At 66.5% G+C, this 24,622-nt stretch overlaps 1 protein-coding gene across 1 annotated transcript in view; it reads left to right on the top strand.

Moving 5' to 3' along the window:
• CMIP (c-Maf inducing protein) overlaps window positions 1–24,622 on the top strand; it is a 126,646-nt gene that overhangs the window by 93,750 nt on the left and 8,274 nt on the right. Inside the window, exons 4-11 of the mRNA XM_055145226.1 lie at window positions 10,479–10,640; window positions 14,647–14,688; window positions 16,922–16,984; window positions 18,141–18,221; window positions 18,866–18,969; window positions 19,805–19,909; window positions 21,783–22,136; window positions 24,247–24,312. Of these exons, the coding sequence (XP_055001201.1) occupies window positions 10,479–10,640; window positions 14,647–14,688; window positions 16,922–16,984; window positions 18,141–18,221; window positions 18,866–18,969; window positions 19,805–19,909; window positions 21,783–22,136; window positions 24,247–24,312 (977 nt within the window). The remainder of the gene's footprint in view (window positions 1–10,478; window positions 10,641–14,646; window positions 14,689–16,921; window positions 16,985–18,140; window positions 18,222–18,865; window positions 18,970–19,804; window positions 19,910–21,782; window positions 22,137–24,246; window positions 24,313–24,622) is intronic.

The following is a 24,622-nucleotide window of genomic DNA, read 5'->3' as shown; positions in this document are numbered from 1 at the left end:
GATGGGATTGCCGTCCTCCAGCTGAGCCTGCCCTCTCTCCGGCCGAGGCGGGGCCCTGTGACCAGCCCCCAGCCCGCCCCACAGCCGTGCAGGGCAGCGGCGGGTGAAGGGCGGGTGTGCGCGGGTGTGCGCCGGCGGTCCTAAGCCTTTCCCTGCGCATCGCCCCAGCAGAGGGCCAGCCTTGGCCTTGGGGAGCTCCCTGCCCCCAACCCCGGCCCTCCTGCCAAGGGCTTCCCCACGCCCAGGCGGGGCACGTGTGGCCGCCGCGCAGAAGGGCCCAGAAAGCAGTTGCATCTGTGGGTGGTTGTTTTTCCCCCGGCGGGGAGGGGGCCTCGGAGTCTGAGCGTGGCGGCCCACGCACGCGGCGATGGGGCGGTGAGTCACCGCCGTGCAAGGAAGTTTGCACGTAAGCAGTTTGCGGGTAAACTTGTTTTCTGCCCTTTAAGGCAGAATTCTCTTGCACGCTCTCCGGCTCTCGGGGAGTTTGGGGAGAGCAGCGGCAGGGCAGGGCCTTCTGCCGCACCCCACCCTGTGCGGGCGCCGTGGCACGCGCTGCCCCTAGGCTGCTGCCCGCCTGTTGACTGGGAGACGAGGCCAAACAGCCTGGAAAAGAGCAGCGCGGGCTCCCCCGAGGAATTCGGCCCGCACCTCGCCTGTGCTCGGCCCCCAGGGAGGGAGCAGGTTGGGGCGAGATTAATTGACCCGGGGAAGAGGAGTCGTGCCCCAGCCCCGGGCCCTGTGATCGCCCCCTCCCCGCTGCACCCCGCACCCCAAGGCTGCTGAGCCAGGCCTGGCAGCAAGTGCGGAGTGCCGCCTCTGCACCCCCGAGGCCCGGGACCCCCGAAGTGCACACGGCAGGGCTGTGCCGGCCCAGCCAGAGCTCAGTGTTCTCACAGCGGGGCTCCCGGGCCTGAGAATCCGGGTGGGGCAGCATGGGGGGCACCCTACAGGGCCTCTGTGTCACTTGCTCTTGGCCCTTTTCCCATGTCACGGAACTTAGCATTCAGGTGCTGGCCTGGGCCCCTGCCCGTGGAGCCCGGGCCAGCTGGGTGGGAAGCTCTGGGTGCTGTGGGTGGCCGAGCAAGACCTCCTCCGTGCACGTGGGGGGCCCTCAGCCAGGACCCTGGCGCCCTGGGAGCCTCTCCCCAGGAGCACCCGCGCCCTAGCATCCCACACACCTCCAGGCAGACGGCTGTGGTCCTCGTCTGGGGCACTCGCCAGCGAAGGAGGCAGGGAGGGACAGCTCTGAAAAGGTCCCTCGGGGCCCTGCAAGTGTGAGACAGAGCTGCTCTGTGAGTGGGCCCCCAGGCCCCTGTGCTGGGTGGGGGGGGCACACCCCTCCCCGGACAGAGCCCCGGGACAGAGCCACGACTGACTAGCCTTGAGCAAATCCCCTGCGCTTTGCTTATGTTGATGGTGGGATGGGTGGTGCCAGTGGGGGGGGTCGATGGGCCGCCCTGCGGTGTGCAGGGCCCACTGCCACCTCCAGGCTGCACAAGGGGTTCTGCTTCTGCAGGGCGGCCGACGCACCCAGTGCAGGAGAGGCGGGGTCACTGTAGTGGTATTGCTGGAGCAACTCGGCAGTGTTCTGGGGGCACACACTATTGCCGTGTGGTGATACTGTAGTAACATTGTTACTGTAGCAACCTCCCTGCTGACCTATGGACTGTAGCATTGTTACTCTGGCAACATTTGCTGTGTTGCTGTGGCGACAGTATTACGGTGGTAACAGTGTTGACGACTGGCCTGGGTACTATGGTGACGGCGGTGCTGCTGTAGTGACAGATTGCTGGGCAGGCGGGAATGGTCTCTGGTGACCGGGTGGGCAGTGTGCCTGGGGACCCCGGCGTTCTGCAGGGCACAGAAAGGGCTCTCCCAGGAAACGCTCTGGAACGCTGGGCCAGAGCGGCACCTGATCCCCCAGGACTGCGGGGCGCCGAGACGTGTGTCCGTTTGGTCTCTGGATGGAACGGCAGCATGTGCCGTGTCTGCCCGGTGCTGCGGGGGGCCTGGGGTGACGTCCCCCGCAGGGGCCTGGGGAGGAAGCAGGCGGTCGCTGGGGCTGGAAGGCCCCTGTGTCGGCCGTGGGACAGAGAGGAAGTGGCGTGGCCCAGGTTGGCGTGAGTCCGGGGCTCCGTGGACTCTGCGCACGGAACCCCCGCGTCTCCCGGACGTCGGAGTCAGAAGCCAGCCCTTAGCCAGACCCCGGCTGAGACTCCGGGGCGATGTGAGCGCCGGGAGCCCTGAGACTTGGGGGGATTTTCCTTTCTGTTTATTTTCTTACTCCTGGCTCACTCCTGGCGGGGCTTCGGGGCCTGTGTGCAGTGCCAGGCTTGGTCCGGGCGTCTGTGTGCAGGGCAAGTGCCTTAAGCCCTGTTTCCTTTTAATCCCGTATTCCATGGGGGCGGGGTGGGGGCCAGGGGGGGGTTGGCAGCAGCCGACTGCAGTCCAGGAGTGCTGCGCGCTGAGGCTGTTCACCTGACTTTCATCCCCTGGCTCTGTCCCGTGTCACATCGCCCTGCTGCTGTGCATCTCAAAAAAAATTTTTTGGGGGGGAGGGGTTGTTTGGGCTCTGCTGGGGACCCAAAAGGATTCTCGGCAGGGAACAGAACAGGTCAGGAACCTTCTAGATAAAGCAGAGCTCCTCTGTGTCCCCTTGCCCGCAGCCTCGAGAGCTGGCACACCCAGAGCCCCTGGGCATGCTTGCGGCTGCCCCTGCGCTACCTCTGTCCTCACACCCCTGCCTGGTCTCACGCTGGCCACGACACTTGTTCTGCCCCCTGCCTTGGCCACATGGAGTCATTCTGGAAACCTCCGCTTCAGGGGCAGGTGCTGCGGGCCTGTGTCCCTATGACAGGGACAGGCTGAGACCAGGCGGGAGGCCCTGCCGGTCAGTGTGCTCCCGGGGGGTAGAGCGGCCCTTCCCGTGCCCCTGCCCCGCGCCCCGAGCAGGGGCCCTGCCACCTCCCCTCCCGTGGCGCCCCTTGTCCTGCCCCGTACTGCGGCCTGGCTGCAGCTCCTGTCACCAGGTGTGGCTCCGGCACGGCTTCCAAGACAGCGGGTGCAGTGAGCGCGGAACCGGCCTTTCTCATCATCTCCCGGGCGGGTTCTGTGCAGTGGCACTCTGGACCCTGCGGTGCGGGGCCCCCCTGGGCATGGGCCGGTGAGGACAGTCATGCACAGTTGTCGGCCTGTGATGGCCTGTCCGCCCCCCACCCAGTGTCTGTGGCAGGGGGCTAGGTGGGGAGCGTGTGTGTGTGTGCATTGTGAGCAAGCGTGTCTGTGTGTGTGCCCTGGTAGCTTCCCTGGCTGGGGGTGTCACCCCTTAGCGGCTGTGAGCAGTGCTGCTGGGCGTGCTGGTGTAGACAGACCGTGCCCTGCCATCAGTGAGCCTGGCCCGGTTTGGATTCTGGATTCTGGCGTTGGAGTTTGCTGGGCCCCTCCCGTGACTCGGGCGCCCGCCTGGAGCCCTGAGTTCTCGCCAGTGTGATGGGGGGGACCCTTGTGTCCCTCAGAGTCAGAGCGGGGAGGCCAGGGGCCGGAGAGGTAGTGCAGCGGGGCAGGGCGTTTGCTTTGCACCTGGCTGACCGGGGTTCAGTTCCCGGCATCCCATAGGATCCCCGAGTCCTGGCAGAAGCGATCCCTGAGCACAGAGCTGTGAGCAAGCTCTGAGCACTTAGAGCCCTGACCGCCCCCTCCCCTCCCCCCCGCCCAATAACCCAAAACAAAAGAAACACAGAAGAGGAAAAGAAAGCGAGGTGGGCACCTTGCCACGGGGCTGTGCCCGTCTCCCCCTGCCCAGGACCCTGTGCCAGCGTCGCTGACGTCCTGCTGGGCCCTCCTGGCTTTCCCCTGCGCATCTGGCTCCCCAGGTGGCCCTGGGACGTCACTGAGGTGTCAGTGCTCACGTCACGGGCTGGGCTGGCCTGGGGAGTGGGTGCCAGCCCTCGTGTCCCCTGAGAGGAAGGTGACGGTCAGGTCTCCCCAGGAAGAAAGACCTGAGCCCGTCTGACTGGAGGGCCCCTGGGGGCCTCTCACCCAGCCCTGAAAGGGTCCCGGGGTCCGAGGCCTGCACAGACTTTGGACACACGACCCCAGAGAATGAGGAGGGCCAGGAGACCTTGGGCTGTGTCCTGGGGTAGGTGCGCCCGTGTCCACTCACAGGCCTCAAGCCCGGATGTCGGCCAGAACACTGGGCCTGCCTGGGCGGGGTCTGCCCCGCTCGTGTGTCTCTGCACGGCTGCTGGCCTGGGACCCCGGTGCCCAGCCCAGCACCGCCTGTGTGCCCCGGACATGCAGGCGCCCCGTTTTCAAAGTGGGTCGTTTTCCGGACGGGAGAGCCGAGGGCTTGGGGTTATCCGGGGGGGGGGGCGGACTCAGCCCCAGCCCTGCTGTGCCCCACCCTCATGGCTGACGGCAGCGTCCGGCTCAGCGGGGCCTTGGCCTGCATGTTGGTCATTACTTGGGGGTCTGGGTCTTCTGTTATAGGGGCCGAGTGCCGTCCGAGCACTGCGCTGGCCTGGTCACTGCACCACAGTGAGGGCAGAGCCCAGCTCCTCCCGGTCACCCCCACAGTGAGGGCAGTGCCCAGCTCCTGCCCGGTCACCCCCACAGTGAGGGCAGAGCCCAGCTCCTGCCCGGTCACCCCCACAGTGAGGGCAGTGCCCAGCTCCTGCCCGGTCACCGCACGCAGAGTGAGGGCAGAGCCCAGCTCCTCCCGGTCACCCCCACAGTGAGGGCAGTGCCCAGCTCCTGCCCGGTCACCTCCACAGTGAGGGCAGTGCCCAGCTCCTCCCGGTCACCCCCACAGTGAGGGCAGAGCCCAGCTCCTCCCGGTCACCCCCACAGTGAGGGCAGAGCCCAGCTCCTCCCGGTCACCCCCACAGTGAGGGCAGTGCCCAGCTCCTGCCCAGTCACCCCCACAGTGAGGGCAGTGCCCAGCTCCTCCCGGTCACCCCCACAGTGAGGGCAGAGCCCAGCTCCTCCCGGTCACCCCCACAGTGAGGGCAGAGCCCAGCTCCTCCCGGTCACCGCACCCAGAGCGAGGGGCAGAGACCCCCGGAGCTGGGCGCACAGGCCAGGGGAGGGTCTTGGGCGGCTGAGGCCCCTCTGTGGGCCGCTGTCAGGCTCTGCGGAGGCGGGTGGGATGTGGCCCCAGCCCGGAGCCTGGCGCCAAGGCCACTCGTCTCCTCAGCTGGCAGATGCGCGGTTGCCCGGGCAACCACCGAGGCACCGGGAGAGGAGCAGGACACTGCGCCCGCGCTCTGCCGTCTCCTTGGAAGCGGCAGTAACTGGGGAGGCCGCCTCCGGGGGGCACTGGGGGGGCCCTTCCCCTCCCGCAGGCAGAGCTGCCCCCCAGAACTGCTGTCCACTCTGGCCCTGTGTGCTGCACCTGGGCAGAGTGAGCCCTGGGGGAGGGGCTCAGGACCCCAACTCAGATTCTGGCTCTGCCTCTCCCCTCCTGCCCCCCTCTTTCCTGCTTCTGCCACAGTCGTCCTCACAGAGCTGGGGGCCTGTGACCCCACTTGCATGGCAAGGCTAATGACATGGGTGACGTGGGTCAGACCCAGTGACACCCTGGGAGCTTTGTAGGGGTTGGGGTGTCCTGGCTTGTAGCCTTAAAAAAAAATTTTTTTTGAGGGGCCACACCAGGCACTGATCAGAGGTTACTCCTGGCTCTGTGCTCAGGGATCACTCCTGGCAGGCTCAGGGGACCATATGGGGTGCCAGGAATTGAACCCGGGTCAGTGGTGTGCCAGGCAAACGGCCTCCATGCTGTCCTGTCGCTCTGACTTCCGTAGCTCCTGTGCAGAGCTGGTGCCCGAGCCAGCCTGGAGGAGCCCCTCGGCCCAAGCGTCTGTCTGAGCTTCCGTCTGATGGATCCAGCCCTTGGGTGGGTGGGCACACGGCAGGGGTGGGTGGGCACTCGGCAGAGTCCATGAAGGGGGCCAGGAGGTGTCCAACAGCTCTTGGTTGGTACATGGTCAGCTGCTCCTGAGGGTCCCAAGACAGCTTTGGGGAGACGGAGGGCTGTCAGCTAGTCTGGGGTCGTATCTGCGGGCCTGTGCTGTGAGGGCCTATGAGAATCTGTGCTGGGGGCTGGAGGGCCCTGCCCCCCCGTCACTGCCCCATATCAGGGACCCCCAGATGCCAGCAAGGTCCCCCCGTAGCCACAGCCTAGGGCTCAGGGGTGCCAGGGAAAGGAGTCTCTCTGACAGATGTCCGGGACGGGGACAGCGTGCCCCAGACCCGGGGAGGAAGTTTTGGCCCGGGCGGGCAGGCGTGGGGCTCCTTCCCCGACCGCCCAGCAGACCCAGGCCCAGACCCCACCCCACCCCTGGGGTTCCTCTCTGCAGACCTTTGGACTCAGCGGCATGTAGGGGGCAGAGAGAGGGAGAGGAGGAAGGGAGAGAGGGAGGGAGACAGGGAGAGAGGGAGAGGCGGGAGGGGAGGGGCGGGAGCGGGAGGGAGGGGGAGAGGCTTTTGTGCCGTCACGGGCTGGGAGTTGTAAAAGTGGCCGTGTCTCATTGCGGGGCGCGGGCAGCTGCCTCCCGTCAGTGACAGGTGGTGGGGAGCATGCGTGCTGAGCCCGCGCGAGCCTCGGGGGCTGCGGCAGCAGAGCGGCAGCCTCAGCCTCCTCCTCCTCCTCCTCCTCCTCCTCCTCTTCCTCCTCGGGAGGCGTGCGCTTCCAGCACATTCTGAGTCACACCTCTCGGGCCGGGGCGCCTTCCCAGTGACAGCTCGCCCCCCGCGGATGGGCCTAGGGCTCTGCTTTCCCTGGGCCCGAGGAGGGCGGGCGTGCGGCTGCCAGGGAGCGGTTACTGGAGCGATGGCGGATGTCACCCAGGTAACGCCCCCCCCCTGCCTGGCGGAGGGCGCGGACGGCGATGGAGTGACTGGCTGCTCCGCACGGGCGGGCAGAGGCGCGTCCAGGTCCCGCGGGCTCTGTGCTTGGGGAGTGCTGGGGGCTTAGTCACCGGGCCGGGCCCTCCTGGGTCTCGCCGCTCCTGCGCCGATAGGGCTGGAGCCGCTGGCAGGAGCAGGTGCGCGGCGTGGGGCTCCGTCTCCAGCAGCCCCTCCGCATCACGGACGAGGAAGTGGTGAGATGCTGGCTGGGAAGCGCCCGTTTGCTTTGCTCAAGTGAAGCCCCCTGGCGGCCCCGCGCAGGGCTTGGCAGGGGATGGGTCATTTCTGACGGGCAGGTGGACGGGCAGGCGGCTGGACAGCCCGGGCGGAGGGGGCGGCTGGCTGGCTGGGGGGTGCGGGGGTGAGGAGCCGGGAAAGCCGCGTTTCCAGTGTGGACTCGGATTGGCCTTGACTTGTGGGGTCAGGGTTGGAACCCCGGGGTCTCCTACGTGCGAGGCGTGCGCTGCACCCCAAGCTCAGCCCCCAGCCGCGGTGGGGGTTTTTGCCTTTTACCCACTCGCTGACACTAAATCATCCTGGTCCCACGCCCCCCCAAAGGGGCCTGCGCCAGTGTCGGAGTCGGACCATGGTCGTTGGCACCGAGAGCCTGGCACTTCGCGCTTCTGAGTGGTTCCTTTGGTTCCTTCGTGGCCCTCTGACCCTGCCCCGCCACGGCCCCTGGCGAGGGCTCAGGGCTCCCGTGGTCTCCCGTGACCGAGCCTGGAGCGCCGGGCCTCGTTGCAGCAGCTCAGACTGTCTGTGAAGTCCAGGGGGCCGTGGCCTACGCCAGCCGTGTGTCCGGGGCCTCGGGGTGTTGCCTTCCCGCCTGTGCGGCCTGCACGGAGGTTGGTGTGGGCGCCCGGAGTGGACTTTTAGGAAGGGACTGGGCGGCTGTCCTGGTGACTCATTGCCAGGCTCTGAGGGGCCGTCCCCTCCGTCCTGCTCCCACTCGGGCCCTGCCCCCCGGGGTCTCGCCTCCCCATCAGGCCACCGCCTTCTCTAGGACCATTCGCAACGTTCAGGCCCTGGTGGGGGCCACACCCGCTTTGTCACTACTGTCCATCTATTTTTCTTCAAACCCTGAGGCAGGCAGGAACGCAGGACCTCCCCGGGCCCCTGTGCCCAGACAGGCCGGCGGGGCTGAAGGAAGTCACCCCTCCTGGTGACGAAGGGCCAGATCTAGGGGCCACCATACCCCAGCCCTCCTGTTGGCTTGTCCCCGAAGCGAAATGTCCGCCCTCAGCCCTGCGGCCTGCCCGGCCCCGCCGCCCACTTGCTACTCACTGCTCCCGGCACCTTCCCATCTGGTCCCCAGCAACGAGAGCCTCGTGGTCGGGAAGAGGGCGGCTCTCCCTCTCCTGCCCCTCCCTGTGCGGAGGGAGGCGGGAGCCCCCTGCCCTGCCAGCTGGGCCCCCTCCAAGAGCTGCTTCCTGAGAACTCTGGACTTGTGCTGCCGGCGGGGGGGGGGTGCGGGGGGCGATGTCAGCATAGCTCGCTCGCTCCTGGGGCTGCTCTGCCAACTGGCCTGTGCCACCTTCAGCCTCCCGCCAGGGCCTGGGACACCTCGGGAGCATGTGTCCCTCCCTGGACCGCCCCTCCCCCCACTGCCTCCGAGACCCCTGCGTCTCCGCACACCGGCTCCCGGGGACACCCCAGGACTGAGTGACACTGCTGGCGCCAGTTGTTGACTCCCAGCCTTGTCCAGCTCCCAAGACTCAGCTGGGGAGGCCGTTGCTGACCGTTGCCCGCTGGGAACGGGAACGCCCTTGAGTCAGGCCCATGTCCTGGCAGGAGCTGACCCCTTCTAACGTGGGGGCCATCGGTGGCCGCTCTGCTGGGCCTGCCGGAGTCGGGGTCCGGCTCAGCCAGTGAGCGCCGCCGCCCGTCCCTGCCTCAGTTCCCTGCGGTGCGTGAGAGAGGGGCCGGGGCGCCCTCGGCGGCCCCCCGCGCTGGCTGTGGCCTCTCCCTGGCAGCGCCTCCCTGCTCTGCACCTGTGTCCGACTCTCACAGTGAGCACTCGGGAAGAGCGAAGCCTTTGTTCTCCCCGCCCCGCCAGCCCTGTGGAGCCCCCGCTCCGGGGTCCTTGCATTGCCTGTGGGGTTCCGGGATGAAGGCGAGTGGCAGGTGAAAGTGCAGGCGGCGGGGGGGGGGCAGGGCAGAAAGAACAGCGGGGGAGGTGCTGGCCTTGCACGCGGCCGACCCCAGTTTGATCCCCAACACCACGAACAGTCCCCTGAGCCCCGCCATGAGTGACCCCCTGAGCACAGAACCGGGAGTAAGTCCTGAGCACAGGGCCAGAAGTGACCCCTGAGCACAGAGCTGGGAGTAAGTCCTGAGCACAGAGCCGGGAGTGACCCCTGAGCATCTCCAGATGCGGCCCGTGAAGCAAACCAGAGTGGAGGCGAGTGGAGGCACCGTGTGGATTCTGGTGCTCAGGGCTCAGCGGCGTCGGGCCTGGGGATGGGCTGAGTTCACGGCAGGGCACTTGGTGACTCACCGAACACACCCTGGGCCTTGCCGGCCCCCAGGAGCCCTGGGTGGGGTTGACTCTCAGCCTCCTGATAACCGCGGGCCTTGACCCGGCCCCATGGGGCCCTGTGCGCCCCGCAGCTGGGCTCTCCCTAGCTCTTGGTGCCCGTGGGGCTCGGGCAGAGCCAGGGTGTGGAGTGAGGGGAGCACAGCTGGGGCCTGGGGGGCGGGCGGGGGGAGATGCCGAGAGGCAGGAGCCGCTGGGGTGGGGCCGGTACAGATTGCCCCGAGGGGGTCGGGCTGGTGGTGCAAGTGCGAGACTCCAGGAGACCCTGGTGGGGTGGCGAGGTGGGGGTCCCGCTCGCTGAGGCTGCACCTCTCGCCCCTTTTCCTAAAGACAAACTCCTAGTGTCCGGATTCTGCAGTGAGGGGTCCCGTTCTGGGCCTGACTGACAAGAGGGGAAACTGAGGCTCAACGGCGGCGGTGGCTGCAAGTCTGCACCCCTTACCCCAAGCCCTCAGCACTCTCGTGAGCCCTGTTCCCGCCTCGCCACTGTACCCCGCCGCACCCCGCTTTGTCGCTCCACACGGCACCAAGTTGGGAGGCGCCAGCTGGAAGCGTTCCCACCCCCACCCCGAGCCCCAGCCCCTCCTTCCGACCTCGGCTCTGAGACTGACATGTCACCCCAGCTGGCTGCTGGCATGGTGACCCTAAAATTAGGTTTTCCCCCAGGAGCGGAGCGGTTAATGAAGGCGCGGGTGCGGGCCAGGAGCCTCCCAGGCCAGCCCACTGCCGTGGGTCAGGCGTGGGGGGGCTCTTGGCGGGACCTCGGCCTTCTGAGGGTTTCTGTTTCCATGACGTCAGAGGGGCGGAACCAGGGCTGCCTCAAAGGCAGGAGCAGCCCCGCACACTCACCCCTGCTCCCGAGCTCGGCTCGCCGCGCCTGGCCCTGGGCGAGCGCTCTCCGCCTGGCCGCCCGCCCCAGGCCCGCCCTTCCTCGCCCAGGCCCCCGCAGACGTGGCCGCCCACCCCGGCTGCGCCTCCGACCCTCTCCCAGTCTCGCAGTCACGGGACGCGCGTCTCCGTCTCTCTCTCCCCCCAGAAAAAGATTTACAAGTACAAGAAGGTCCTGAGCAACCCCAGCCGCTGGGAGGTGGTCCTGAAGGAGATCCGCACCCTGGTGGACATGGCGCTGACCTCGCCGCTGCAGGACGACTCCATCAACCAGGCGCCCCTGGAAATCGTCTCCAAACTGCTCTCGGAGGTCAGACGCTCTCACCCGCCTCCGCATCCTCGCGCCCTCCGTCCTGCCGGGACCCCTGCCCCAGCTGTTCTGGGGGCGTTGGGAAGGGGCTCGGCCCCCTGGCTTCCCGCCGGGCCCCAGACCAGTGTGGGATGGACACAGAGGGACGGTTCTTGAGCCCGGACTGGGCAGTGACCGCAGCAGAGGTCAGAGACCCCTAGTTCCTTCCTAGTGGGGGCTTCAGGGCTGCCTGGCGCCTGCTTGGCTCACAGGACCTTCTGCCTCAAACCCCCCAACAGCTCACAGCCAGGCAGCAAAGCCTGCAGGACTGAGGGTTTGAGGGGCTGCGATCCCCACACGGGCACAAAACCATCTGCGTGCGGCTCTAGCCTGCCCCAGACTCAGCTGCCAGTGTGGCCTTTGCCCCGTCAGTGGCATGAACGTCTGGTGGCCATGGTGCCAACCTACGAAGTTTCACCCAGAGCAGTCAGCCTTAGGACGGGGCTGAGAGGACACGCGTGCGGTCCCTCCGGTGGTTCCGTGCCTTCCGGGGGCGCCCGCGGGCGGCCATGCTCCGTGGGACCTGCATAGAGTCAGGAGATGTCAGCGTGAGGGGCGTTGTCTCTTTCCCTCGAAAAACAGAGAAGGCGGTGGGGACAGCCAGGGCTGGGTCAGGGCCAGCACGCGCGGAGGCGGGCCCTGCCCTCATGCTTCTGAGCCCTGGCACTGCCCGGCACTGCGGGCCTGCGTATGGCGCCGTCCTGCTGGTGAGTGTGGGCACCGTGGCAGGCAGGCAGCAAAGGAGAAGTCTGTCTCCTTCCTGTCCTGGCCCCTCACTCCCTGCCCCCACTCCCTTCAGAGCCTTGCTGGAGACCACCCAGACCCTCCCTGTCTCTGTGGGCCATAGACGGGGTCAGGCGGAGCCCCGCCTGGGCGCGTCCAAGCACAGCTTGGCCAGGGGCAGCCCCTTGTCCTCGGCCATGGGTCTCGCCACCCAGGCCCAGGCACCAGCCGAGCTCCCCCTCATGGACAGGCAGGGACTAGAAGTTCCACTTCGGGCAGCCTGGCTCTGTCTGCAGGGCCCCCGCTCCCGGGCCTGTACCCTCTCATGTCTGCGGAGCCAGCCACAGGCACGGGTCACTCTGTGCAGGCTGCCCCTTCACATGTCACATGGGGCCTCTGACCACCGCCCTTGGCATTGCTCCTTAGGCCTTACGGCCAGGACCCATGTCTGCTGGGCCTGTGCTCCGCATCGCTCACCAGCCCTTTGATAAGGATGCAGCGGGCTGTCGTGTGTGTGTGTGTGTGTGTGTGTGTGTGTGTGTGTGTGTGCGCATGTACACGCGCACACGCACATGCATGTCTGTGTGTGCGCATGTGTATGTGCATATGTCATGTGCGCACTTATCTGTGCGTTCATGTGCATGTGTGTGTGCGTGTGTATGCGCATGTCCATGTGCACATGTGTGTGTGTGTGTGCGCGCATGCATTTCTGTGTGCATGCATGTGTGTGTGTGTCCCAGTGTGTAGGGCCGCTCTCTCATCCCCCACGGATGCAAGTGAAGCATCCGTGCAGGCTGCAGGCCTCAGCCCTAAGCTGGCAGCCTCGGGCCCAGCGACAGGCGGGCGGTTGGGTTCGGCGCTTGTGCCAGGACAGCCAACACAGGGGCCCAGTCTGCTGGGTGGCGCTGCGGCCTCGACCCAGGGCACCTTCACTGGCTGGCTGGTGGGCAAAGCAGCCCTCCCCGTGCCTTGCCCCTTGTTTAGGGCAGACGGGGTGCCCGGCCCCCAGTGAGCAGGGCAGTGGGCAGGGTCGGGAGGAAAGGTCACGAGGCGCTGAGGGCTCCGGGAGAGTCGCCTTCCGCCGCTGGCCTCTGCCGGAGTGTGGAGCGGCCCCTCGCTCGGGCTCAGGGGTCCCTCCCGCAGCTGCTCAGGGTCTGGGAAGGGCCTTGGAGGAGGAGGTGGCCCTGCAGGTTGGCATGGCTGCCCCCAGTGACAGGGACAGAGGACACAGCTGCCATGACAGGCGCATCCTGGGAGGTGGGAGGCGGCGGCTGGGGGCGAGGGCAGGTGGGCCGAGCCCCCTTCCCATCTCCATCTCCGAGCTTTGGTTGCCCGACTCCCGCTTCCTGCCCGCTCCCCTGCACCCCTGCTCTCCGTGCCTCTGCTCCTCTCCCAGTGGGGTCCCTGCCCTGTCTGCACCCCCTCCTCTGTGCCACTTCCCGTGTTCCTGTCCCCCGTGGCCTGTCGCACACGCATCCCTGTGCCTGGCTTCATGTACCGCTTACCCGTGTGCTAATGACCTGACGCCTGCTTATTACCTGTTCTCCCTGGGGGCGCGGCTGCAGCGGGCCGGGCCAGGGGAGGGTGGGGCCACGCAGGGAGGCTCTCGGGGCCCGCAGAGCTGCTGTTGCCCCTGGCTGGAAGCCAGCCAATGTGCACTAAGGACCACAGTTGGGCGCTCTCGTGCCACTCTCACCCCAAAAAGAAAAAGGTTCCGGACCCTGTGTTGGGCTCTGAGCCTGCTGCTCTGCCCCCAGGGCGGCTGTCCCGAGGGTCCCTGAATCCCGCGGAGCTCAGGTGATGCCCTTCACCCCGCAGGCAGCCGCCGAGCCCTCGCCCGCAGTTGCCCTTCCTCTTGCGTGGGCGTCAGAGGCAGATGCTGAAACCCCACACACACACCAAGCCCGTCCATCCTGCCGGGCGTGGCGGCAGACGGGGCTGCAGTGGCGAGTCGGCACCCCAGGGCGCTGGAGAGGAACGGGGAGACACGCGTGGCTGTGCCTGACTTTTCCCTCGGTTTCTTGTTCAGCTCATGTTCTCGGGTGATGAGGACAGAGCTCAGTCCTACAAGGAAATCCCAGATTTGGGTGGGGAGAGGGGGCACCTTAATAAATCAACTTCTTTTTTTTGGGGGGGTCATATGCCAGGCAGTGCTCGGGGGTCACCTCTGTCTCTGCTCCTGGGCTCTCTCCAACATTGCCTGGGGGACTGGGTGGTGCCAGACCCCAGACCCCAGACCGGGCCTCCAGCAGACAGAGCGTAAAGCATGCAGTCACTCCTTTGCGCTCCAGTTCTCCATCCCACACAAGCAAATTTCATACCTTCTTCTTTTTTTTTTTCTTTTGCTTTTTGGGTCACACCCGGCAATGCACAGGGGTTACTCCTGGCTCATGCACTCAGGAATCACCCCTGGTGGCGCTCAGGGGACCATATGGGATGCTGGGAATCGAACCCGGGTTGGCCGAGTGCAACACAAACGCCCTACCCGCTGTGTTATCACTCCAGCTCCAAGATGCTAGATTTTTAATTTAGAACGTCCCAGGGCTTAATCCTGGCATGCCCATGTCCCCTGGGGACCTAGTTTGAGAACCACTGAAACAATATAGCAAGTGTCCCTCAAGCTGACCCAGCCGGGACCGACGCAGGATCCTGTGTCTGGGCTGAGGTAGAGGTGCGGAGTAATTCCTGAGTGCAGAGCCAGGAGTCACCCCTGAGCATCACCGGGTGTGACCCAGAAAGAAAAAAAGAAAATGATCTCCCTCTCTTTCTCTTTTTGCTATATATTAGTAAAGTCAGGTTTGGGTTTGGGTTTTTCATATTTTTTTTTTAAAGCAAAAAAGTGTTTCTTGGGGCCGGAGCCATAGTACAGTGGCTGACACGGGCTCCATCCTCAGCATCCCCGACGGTCCCCCAAGCCCACAGGGTTTCTGAGTGCAGAGCCAGGAGTGACTGCAGAGCGCTGCCAGGCCTGGCCCCCCGAACCGAAAGGAAAGCGTTTCTTCAGATGCTCATTCCTAACCATCTGCTGGCTCCCGGATGGCCCTGCCGAGACAGAGTTCTCAACGGCTCACACTTCCACAGGGCCCCCCAAAACAGACGTGTGTGCAGAAGCAGGGTTGGGGGGGACACGCCTCTCCCTCCCCAGCTGCCCCCGGAGGGTCTCCTGGTCAGCTGGAGTGAGGAAGGTGGGCAGGCACATGCGCTGCACTTCCTGACTCTCCTGCTCTCTGCTTGCCTCCTGCAGAACACGAACTTGACTACCCAGGAACACGAGAACATCATCGTGGTGAGTTCCAGGGCACCATGCCCTCCCGCGCCCCCCGCCCGTCCCCCCAGCCCAGCCTGTGTTTGGAGGTGCCAGGGTGACCCCACCTTCTCAGCCGAGCGCACTCGGTTTCGTCTTCTCTGCCAAGCCCGCCAAGCCTCCCTCCTGCCGCACGTCTCCCGGGCCCTGATTGATCGGGAGGCGGTGATTACAAGCGCGTCTTAGTCGCCTCCGCCCCGCACGCGCGCCAGGGCAGGAGCAGGGGAGGCGGGAGATGGTGGAGACTGTCCCTTATTCCGGGGCAGAGCCCGGCTAGCTGAAAGGCAAACGGACCCGCTCCCGCCGCGGGACAGGCCTTCTAATTAGTCCGCAACTGGCAGCTGGATTCACTGCCCTCCCGGCACTGCAGGCAGGAGGTGCTCTCTGGTCTCGGCTTGCTGCAAGCGTCTTTGGGGTTCAGCTGGTTTCCTGAGTGGTTCTGAGCTCTGACACGAGACTCACCAGGAAGGGAAAAGCAGTGCGAAGATAGGCCGCTGAGGGGACCGCAGGGGTACGGAGAGGAGCTCGCACCTGGGAGCAGAGTCAGAGGGCTTCCTGGAGGCAGTGTCTCTGAACTGGGTTTTGAGGACTCAATAGGAGTTTGCAGGCAGTCAGTGAAGTTGGGGGTGGGGGGCGGGGAAGCAGCATAAAGGCCTCTCAGGGAAGCACAGCAAAGTATGCCAGGGTATATTCTAGAGCGTGAAGCAGAAGGATGTGGGGAAGCAAGAAAACAGGACTTGAAAAAGAACAGAGAGGCGGAGACTTGGGGGGCCAGCAAAGGACCTGAAATACTCGGCTGTGGCCCAGAATCGAGGGGCTCCCCGACACCGCCGTCCCCCCAGCGGGGGCTGGTGTGTCAGTGCCCGCAGCGACTAGAACCTCCCATCTGCCCCATCTTTCTAAAGAGGGCTTTGCAATAATTTTCTATGGGCCAGAGCAACAGTCCTGCCCCCGCATCCCATACGGTCCCCTGAGCCTGTGGCCCGTGCCTGTCCTAGGCGGTCATTCACATGCAGCCTGTGACCTTCACCTTGGCAGGGCGCAGCTGGGGGTCCTCACCCATGTCCCAGGGCATCACTGTTGGGGCCACCAAGCAGGCAGGGCTGCACTGTGATCCTGTGCCGGCTGCCAGGGCCAGTGACGGGCACAGCCTCTGGGTGTCCCCGGGACAGTCTCTTTCCTCCTGTCTCAGCACAGGAAGGTGGGGCTGGGCTGCATGGCCGTCTGGGTGCTGGGTTGTGGGTCCCCTGTCCCCTGCACTCATGCCTGGCCTGGCAGAGATAGCATGCGGGGTCCGCAGCCCTCCAGGGACAGCAGCGGGACCCTCTGGCCAGCCCTGGGGCTGCGTCTCCTGCGAAACCCTTGGTGGTGTGTGCACACTTCCTCCTTCTCAAGGGTCAGGCAGGGACCGTGGATCTCAATGAGATGGCGAAGGCTGCGATCAGAAAGGGGCTTCCCGGGGCTGGAGCGATAGCACAGCGGGGAGGGCGTTTGCCTTGCAAACGGGTTCGATCCCCAGCATCCCATATGGTCCCCTGAGCACCGCCAGGAGTAATTCCTGAGTGCAGAGCCAGGAGTAACCCATGCGCATCGCCGGGTGTGACCCAAAAAGAAAAAAAAAAGGGGGGGGCTTCCCCTGCCCCCCACCCCATGGCAGGCCACGGGTCCTGCCCAGGACAGGCTGGGAGCAGTGGCACGTGGGCCCTCGCTGCGGGGGCCCTGGGAACGTGCAACGGATCTGGCCTATGCAGTGCCGGGGCTGCCGGGCTTGTCCCGGCGGGTGCTGTCAGCTGGGGTGCAGGCCAGGGCCCACCCCCACAGTGGCCGTTGTCCCGGTGTCCGCTGTGTGGCACAGTGCAGACTCCGTGCACCCCCGGGCAGGCGGGAGCCGGGGCTCAGAAAGAGAAAATTCTCCCCGAGGGTCCCCATGGAGGATGCCCCCAAACAGGGACTCTGCCCCCCGCTCCTGGGCTCCTGGCCTCTGTGGCATCTGCCTCAGAGTCACGTGGGTGGGTGCCAGGGGGTCACGGAACCCTGGACGTCCCCTTGCCATCGCCTGCGTTTCCCTTTCCGGGGAACAGCCCTGAGCCTTGTCGGCTCCCCGGTAGCTGCCGTGGGCGACCCCCACCGAAGGCGGGAGCCCTGGCTGCCCAGCAGGTGTCCACGCCGACCCCGCCTGCCCCCGGCGTGCTCCTAACCCTGTGGTGTCTTGCAGGCCATCGCTCCTTTGCTGGAAAACAACCACCCGCCACCAGACCTCTGTGAATTCTTCTGCAAGGTACGGCCGGGCCTCTCCGGGCCGGGCCGGTCCCACCACCCGCCTCCCGCGTGGGCTCTGGGGCGGCAGGGGAAGCCCCGGCGCCGCCCTGCAGGTGGCAGCCCCGTCCCTGCCCCCGCCGGGCGGGTGTACGCGGGCACAGGCCACGGAGCAGCAGGCCGGGCGGAGCCGCCGGCTTTTCCTTGGAAAAGCTCCGTGGCCATCTGGGGAGACGCAGGCAGCAGGTTTTGTGGGCCCTGACGTCAGCGCCGGCTATTCTTAGCCGAGGCTCCTCTGTGCTCGGCTGGCACACAGTGGGGGCACAGCCGTGGGGCTTTCCCCGGCAGGGCAGTCGGCAGTGGCCGCCAGGGGAGCCCGCAGGAGCCCGGGGGGCCCAGGCCTCCCGCCCCCGCCAGGGAGCCGCACCTCGCAAGCACTTCCTCAGGGCGCTGTGTCGCGGGCTCTCAGCTCCCCGGCTCCTGAGTGCCCCCCAAAGCCCCCCACTTGCCCCTCAGAGGGTCTGCCGTGCGCTGGCCCAGCAGGCTGCAGACCCCTGCTTCTCTGTGAGGGGGGCTTCCTGTCCTCCCTGACCCCATCTCCCCGCAGGGCACCCCTTCCAGAGCCGGCACCCCCTCCCCACCCCCCCTGGTGGGCATGTCTGGCCTGTGCCCACGTGTGCAGCTGGGACTGCACGTGTGTGCGTGTGTGTGAGGGAGAGAGAGACTGGCCCTTGCCAGGCGTGCCGGGGCACCTCTCCTGCAGAGCAGGGCCGGGTACCCCATTGTATGGCTCCCCAGAGACTGGCGTCTGCGCTTGACCTTGGTTCACAGCCAGATGTTGGGGTCAGGTGGAGGATGTTGATTTCGCTCTGGGTTCCCTGAGGCTGGTGGTCATGCCCCCCACCCAGGGCCTAGACACACAGCGGGCCACGCATAGGCAGACACGTGGTGGGGCCGGGTCTGCTTCCCTCCCAGAGCCCCCGAAGCCACCGGCCACTCCTGCAGGCAGGAAGGGCTTTCCCTGTCAGGGTGCTGGACCTCCACAGGTGTGGAAGCGCGTGGACACCCCCTCCAGCTGCATTCACCCTGGCCGGAGTGAACCCCCGGGGCCCCAAAGTGAGCTGCCCACCACTCAGTGCTGACCGACGCTGACCAGTCCTTCCCTCCTCTCTCTGCAGCACTGCAGGGAGCGGCCCCGGTCCATGGTGGTCATCGAAGTGTTCACCCCCGTGGTCCAGAGAATCCTTAAGCATAACATGGTGAGTGCCCCCCACCTCTTTCCCGGGGTTCAGGCCCTGTCCCCGTGAAGATGCAGAATATGCCCCTTCGCCGGGGGTGGGGGCGGGGGGAGGGGCGCATGGATCTGGTGGCCCCACCCTCTTTCCTCGGGGTGCGTGGCCGCTGGCCGCCTGAGGCAGCCCACTCTCCTGTCACCCCTCCTTTTTAGAGCACTAGCAGAGCCCCATGTCCTTAGTTTGAAAACAGCCAGCTACAACCTTCTCTTCATGCAGTGAAGTGTGTGCGTGCACTGTGTGTGCATGCAGGTCCATGCATGTGTCACGTATACACGTGTGTGCACCTCATGTGTATGGGGTTGCACATGTGTGCATTGCATGCTGCGGGGGGGGGTGCTGCTCATGTGTGCACATGTTTGCGTGCTTCCAGGCATGGGTGGTTCCTTCCAAGCTTTGGGGGGTGGGGGTCAGCGGCCCCAGGGGGTGAGGGGTTGTCAGATGCCCTGCGTTCAGGTCCCAAGGGCCCAGGAGGAGCTGGGGCAGGTGGGAGCAGCTCCCGGGGGTGGCCGAGAGCAGCCGCTCCAGAAGACCCTGTCTAGCCATGGTCAGCGCCGGGTCCCCCCAGCCCCAGCAGCGCTGTCCCGCTCACCCCCGCCCCCTCCCCGCAGGACTTCGGGAAATGCCCACGGCTGAGGCTCTTCACTCAGGAGTACATTCTGGCACTGAACGAGCTCAACGCGGGGATGGAAGTGGTGAAGAAGTTCATCCAGAGGTGGGCTGCAAACACACACACACACACACACACACACACACACACACACACACACACACACACACACACACACACACACACACACACACACACACACACACACACACACACACACACACAGCCCAAGTAGTGTGTTTTCCCACACGTCTGAGGGCCGCGGGCGGGCGGGAGGGAACAGGGCCCCAGTGGCGGGTGCCGACAGGCATCTTCAGGGCCCTGAAGCGCCATCCCCCAAACTGGGAGTGAGGAGGCCGATGTTCTGGTTCTTACGCTCCTGGTGTCAGGGCCAGGACACAGTTCGGTGGTCCGGGATGCATGGCCCTACCCCCAGCCCTGCTGGGCCCCAGGCACCGGGTCGGCCAAGCCCCACCAGGGATGGCCCCTGACGCTCCTTGAGGCCTCCAGTGCTCCCAGCCCGGTGCTCTCTGGGCCTTGGTGTCCCTGTCCAGAATGGGGGTGGGCACCCCGCTGCCTGTGGCCAGGAGCTGACCGGCAGGCGCCGGCGTGGCTCTGCACCGCTCTCCGACTCACGGCCCAGCCACAAACTTCCTGAACGTCTTCCCTGGAACTCCTGGTGCCGCCGAGCCCAGGGCCGGCTCCTTTGGTCGGGAGCACCTGGCACGGGAGCCCCAGGTGGTCTGGGAACAGCCCTGGAAGGCAGCGTGTTGTCCCAATCCACAGGCGAGGGCACCGAGGTGCAGAGCAGGCTGCGGTCGTGGCCTCTTAGACATCAGCTGCCCAGATACCCCCCTGCCGGCCCCTGCCACTCACTCACCTGCCCTCTCTCTCTCTCTCTCTCTCTTGCTCTCTTGCTCTCTCGCTCTCTCTCTCTCAGCATGCACGGCCCCACCGGGCACTGCCCTCACCCCCGGGTCCTGCCCAACCTGGTGGCCGTGTGCCTGGCCGCCATCTACTCCTGCTACGAAGAGTTCATCAACAGGTCAGTCCCCTTGCCGCCCACAGGGCCCGACAGGTCACCAGGACGGGGGTCAGCCCTGTGGGTAGAGCACACGCGTGCGGACAGGTGCGCGGGCGTGCACACGCATCCCCTGGCTCCTGTGGGTTGTTTGCTGTCCGGGCTCAGGCTGCATCTCCCCGAGCAGGAGCTGCCGCATGGGGAGAGGCGGGCGGACGCGAGCGGGGCAGGGCGTGGCGGGCAGGGCAGCGGGCGGGGCCCGTGCTAACGAGCAGGTGACCCGGGCGGGCCCCGTGACCCCCCACCAGGACTTCCTTGGAGACTCCGGAGCGCGACTCAGAGTCGCCCTGGGGCCGTGACGCCGGTGCTTACTCACTCCGGGGTGCAGCGTGGCCTGTCCGCGTCAGCGTGTGTGGACTCCCGGGCCCCTGGGGTGGCCGCCCTGTCGTCTGGGGGCCACACTGGCAGTGCCCAGGGCTCACTCCTGGCACTGGGATGCAGGGCATCCGAGGCACGTGCGGGGCCGACGCTGTCCTTGCCGTCCTCTCTCCAGCTGGAGCGTGTGTGTGTGCGTGTGTGTGTGTGTGTGTGCGTGCGTGTGTGTGTGTGCGCGTGCGTGCGTGTGTGCGTGCGTGCGTGCGTGTGTGTGTGTGTGTGTGTGTGTGTGTGTGTGTGTGTGTGTGTGTGTATGTGTGTGTGTCAGGGCCGCCCGCCCCAGCGAGGGTACAGTGGCACCTGTGGTGACAGGCAGGGACGAGGAGCTGAGCCCTGCGCAGGTCCCGGGTGTCCTCACAAGGTCAGCAGGTCGAGACCCGCCGCGACCTGGGCCTGGCCTAGAGCTGCCCCAGCCAGGGCCCCCGGTGACAGCAGCCTCGGGCGCGCAGAAACAGCGTGGGGAGGGGGCTGCAGGCACGCGGCCTGTCTTCCGCGCCCTCCCACAGCGTCTGGCTCTGCTGCGCCAGGGGCCCACCCCTCGGGGATGCGTGTGTGCAGGGCCCTGGGCTGTTCAGTTCCTGGCCCGGGGATGGTGCAGTGCTGGGCTATCCCAGCGCGCCTGCCCTCCAGAATGAAAATGCCCACTGCCCTGCCCTCGGCCTGAGCCCCGACCGTCCAGGTGACTCGGGGCCTTCCTCAACTGTGGGCTGCGAGCGGGCTGGCGGCGTGAGGGTCCCTCCCGGGGGCTGCTGTAGTAGCCCAGCCTGCTGGCCAGTGGAGAGCGCCCATCCCTCGGGGGAGGAAGCAGGAACGGGCCCTGTGGGGGGCGATGTTCGGGGGTGCCCACCTGGCACCAGAGTTCCCTGGGGTCTTCTGCCGGGGCTCTAGAGCTGTCAGAGGGGGCAGGGACGCCTGGTGGCCAACAGCGGCTCCTGGGCGCAGGTGGTGGCCATCGGCGGGCAGGGCTGGAGTTGCCCGTGTCCAGGGGCCCCGGTGGCGGCTGTGCATAACCCGGGTGTTGGGCGGGTTCTGTCCCTTCCCTGGGCCCCGGAGCCCGGCAGGGGGGGGGCGCCCAGGAACCCTTGGTTCTCGGGCCCCGCCCCTCCCTCGCACCCGTCCCTGGACAGTAAAGCCGCGCGCTGTGCTCTGGCCCGTCCACGGCCTCCCGCTGGGAACGTGATGTTCTGCCACGCGCAGAGCAGACGGCCTGACCCGGCGTAGCGTATCTCCCTGGAAAATCACCACACCGGAGCAGTGGGCAGTGCTCGCCAGACAGCGCAGGCTGCGAGGGTGTGTGCGGGGCCCCAGCCACAGCCCGGGGCAGGTGCAGGCCCAGAGACCTCCGCCTCTGTCCAGCCCGGGGGCCCGAAGGGTGCAGGCCCGGCTCAGAGACCCCCGCCTCTGTCCAGCCCGGGGGCTCCGCCGCGCCGCCCGCCTCACGCACTCCCCTCCCGCCCCCCAGCCGCGACAACTCCCCGAGCCTGAAGGAGATCCGGAACGGCTGCCAGCAGCCCTGCGACCGGAAGCCCACCCTGCCCCTGCGCCTTCTGCACCCCAGCCCGGACCTGGTGTCTCAGGAAGCCACGCTGTCGGAGGCGCGGCTCACCTCGGTGGTCGTGGCCTCCAGCGAGATCCACGTGGAGGTGGAGCACAGCAGCACTGCCAAGCCGGCGCTGACGGCCAGCGCGGGCAACGACAGCGAGCCCAACCTCATCGACTGCCTCATGGTCAGCCCCGCCTGCAGCGCGCTGAGCATCGAGCTGGGGCCCCAGGCCGACCGCACGCTCGGCTGCTACGTGGAGATCCTCAAGCTGCTGTGAGTGTCCCCGCCCCGGGCCGGGCTGCGGGTGTGCACAGGTGTGATGCATGCACGGGTGTGTGACAGGGTGTGCACATGCCCGCCAGGGTACGCGAGGGGACACGGGTTTGTGGGACAGGGCTATTGCTGAGTTTGGGGTGTCTGTGCCTCAGTGGTTCCGGGGGAGGTGAGTGTGTGTGAGTGTGTGTGAGTGTGTGTGACTGTATGTTTATCTGTATGTGTGTGAATGTGTATGAGTGCGGGGGGTGACTGTTTATCTGTGTGTGCCATGTGTATGAGTATGTATGAGTGTGTGTGACTGACTGTGTGGGCGTGTCTGTTAGGCGTGTGCAGCTGTGACTGAGTATGTAGAAGCTGGTAGGAGTGGATGGGTGTGTGTGAGTGTGTGAGTGTATGTCTGTGCTGTGTGTGAGTGGCTGTGAGTGTATATAGGTGTTTGCCAGGGTGTGCCATATGTGTGTGAGACTGAGTGTATGGTGTGTCAGCGTGTGACCCTAGAGTGTGCGTGTGAGCATGCGTGTATGTGTGCGTGGCTCTGGCCTTGGGCAGGGGCTCGGAGGCGGGCGTGGTGCGGGTTGGGCCGCCTGGCCCTGACGCTCATTCAGGGGTCTGCGCCTTAGACGGTGGCCCCGCAGCGTGGCCATAGCCGGGCACTGGGGGGGTTTGGGAAGTGGGGGGAGGCGTCATCCCCAAAGGGGTTTCCCTCAGGAAAGCAGCCCTGCCCCCCAGCCATGCAGACAGGGTGGCTTCTGGCAGCTCTGGAGAGGAGGCCTGGCCGGGCCTGCCCTCCGAGGCCCTCCGTGCGGCCAGAAAGGGGGTCTCGGCCCGTGGGCTTGTTCGCTCTCAGCAGTGTAGGGTCCTGGGCCAGCACTCCAGGGCCTGCAGCCCCACGCCTGCCCCGCCCACTGCCCCGCCTGCTCACTGTCCCTGCCGCACGGCAGAGTTGGGTGGGAGGGTGGGGGAGGACGGGATGCGCCCCCGGCTCTCTCTCCCGAGGTGACCGCCAGTGGGGAGCAGGGGCAGGAGACGCCCAGGGAGGCTCAGGGCAAAGGCCGCCTCCGAGGACACACACTTCCTCAAGGCAGGGGTGGGGGCGGGGGGGGGTCCTGCTTTCTCTCGGCCGGGCCTCCCAGGTCTGAGACGGCTGCTGGGACTCCGGGTGGGTCGGGGTGGTGGGTCATGCCCTGGGGGCTTGCAAGGCCTCGCAGGGACAGAGCTGGTCCTTCCAGAAGCTTCTCTCACCATGGGGTGCAGTGACTTCTCTTCCTTGAGCCGCCCCAACATGTCAGAGCCGCAGCCCCTCCGAGAGGACCCGTGTGGGTGCCGGGGGGAGCAAGCATAGGGTCTGCGGGGGGCGGGCCTCGTCCATCCTGAGTCCGGTGGCCTCTGGGCAGTGAGAGGCCGTGATGTGGTCAGGGGCAGGTGGGTCACCTTCCAGTGTCCACCACGGGCACTTTGGGCTGCGTCCCCATCCTGCCACCAGGCGAGCGAGGCGCCCTGGAGGGGCCTCTCGCAGGGGCCTCGCCTGGCCTCGTGCTGGCCGCTGTGGACACATTCTGGGTGCCGAGTGGCGCGTCCCCTCAGGGCTCCCCCCGGGAGGGCCCTGTTCAGGGGAGCGAGGCGGGGTCACGCTGAGGGCCGGGCAAGGAGCCCGTGCGGGATGAGGGGCCAACCCCCCCGGGCCCTCCACGTTCCCGGTCCCGTCCCAGCGAGCTCGGTGTGGCTGAGCAGGCGGGGGCACTGGGAGCCCCGGGCCGGACTCCAGGGCACCGTGATGCAGGGAGGAGGCGCAGGAAGCTCTCGCCGGGGCTTCCCGCACCTGCCTGCTAGGGGAGGCGGAGGCGGTTCCTGGGGTGAGGAGACGCCCCGTGCGGTGTGGGCCGCACTCGGCAGATGCACAGCGACACAGCACGGGGTCAGGAACGCGCCGCGTGGGGGACGTTAGGCCCGAGACGCCCTCGAGGCCCAAGTATGGAGCCCGCAATGATGCTCGAGAGGGCAAGCCGGGGGCTGGACGCTCTCGCCCCTTGGTGGCCGTCCCCTGTGGGGTGCCGTCGGGGCTCCGGGCCCCCAGTGCCGCTGTGCTGACCCCACTTTGTCCTTGCAGGTCAGACTATGACGACTGGAGACCGTCGCTGGCCAGCTTGCTTCAACCCATTCCATTCCCCAAAGAGTAAGTCGGCCTGGCCCGGGGTTCTGTGACTGGGAGAAAGTCCGAGGGTGGCCAGCAGGCCTTAGCAGGGCGCAGTCCAGGCCACACCAGCTCCAGCTGCGTCCCTGGCACCATGCTGTCCCCCAGCCCCTGGAGGACGCCCCCAAGCACTGCTGGATGTGGCCCCATTTTTTTTTTTTAAGTAAAAAGTTGTGTAGGGGCCGAAGCGATAGGACAGCAGGGAGGGAGCTGACCAGGCCGTGCATGTGGGCTTCCTGCTTCCTTCCCTGGCTCCCCACGTCTCCCGGGCCCGCCAGGAGTAATCCCTGAG

This window comes from Sorex araneus, chromosome 8, assembly GCF_027595985.1.
Source record: "Sorex araneus isolate mSorAra2 chromosome 8, mSorAra2.pri, whole genome shotgun sequence".
In the NCBI taxonomy this organism is placed as follows: domain Eukaryota; kingdom Metazoa; phylum Chordata; class Mammalia; order Eulipotyphla; family Soricidae; genus Sorex; species Sorex araneus.
This window is presented reverse-complemented; position numbering and strand designations above follow the sequence as displayed.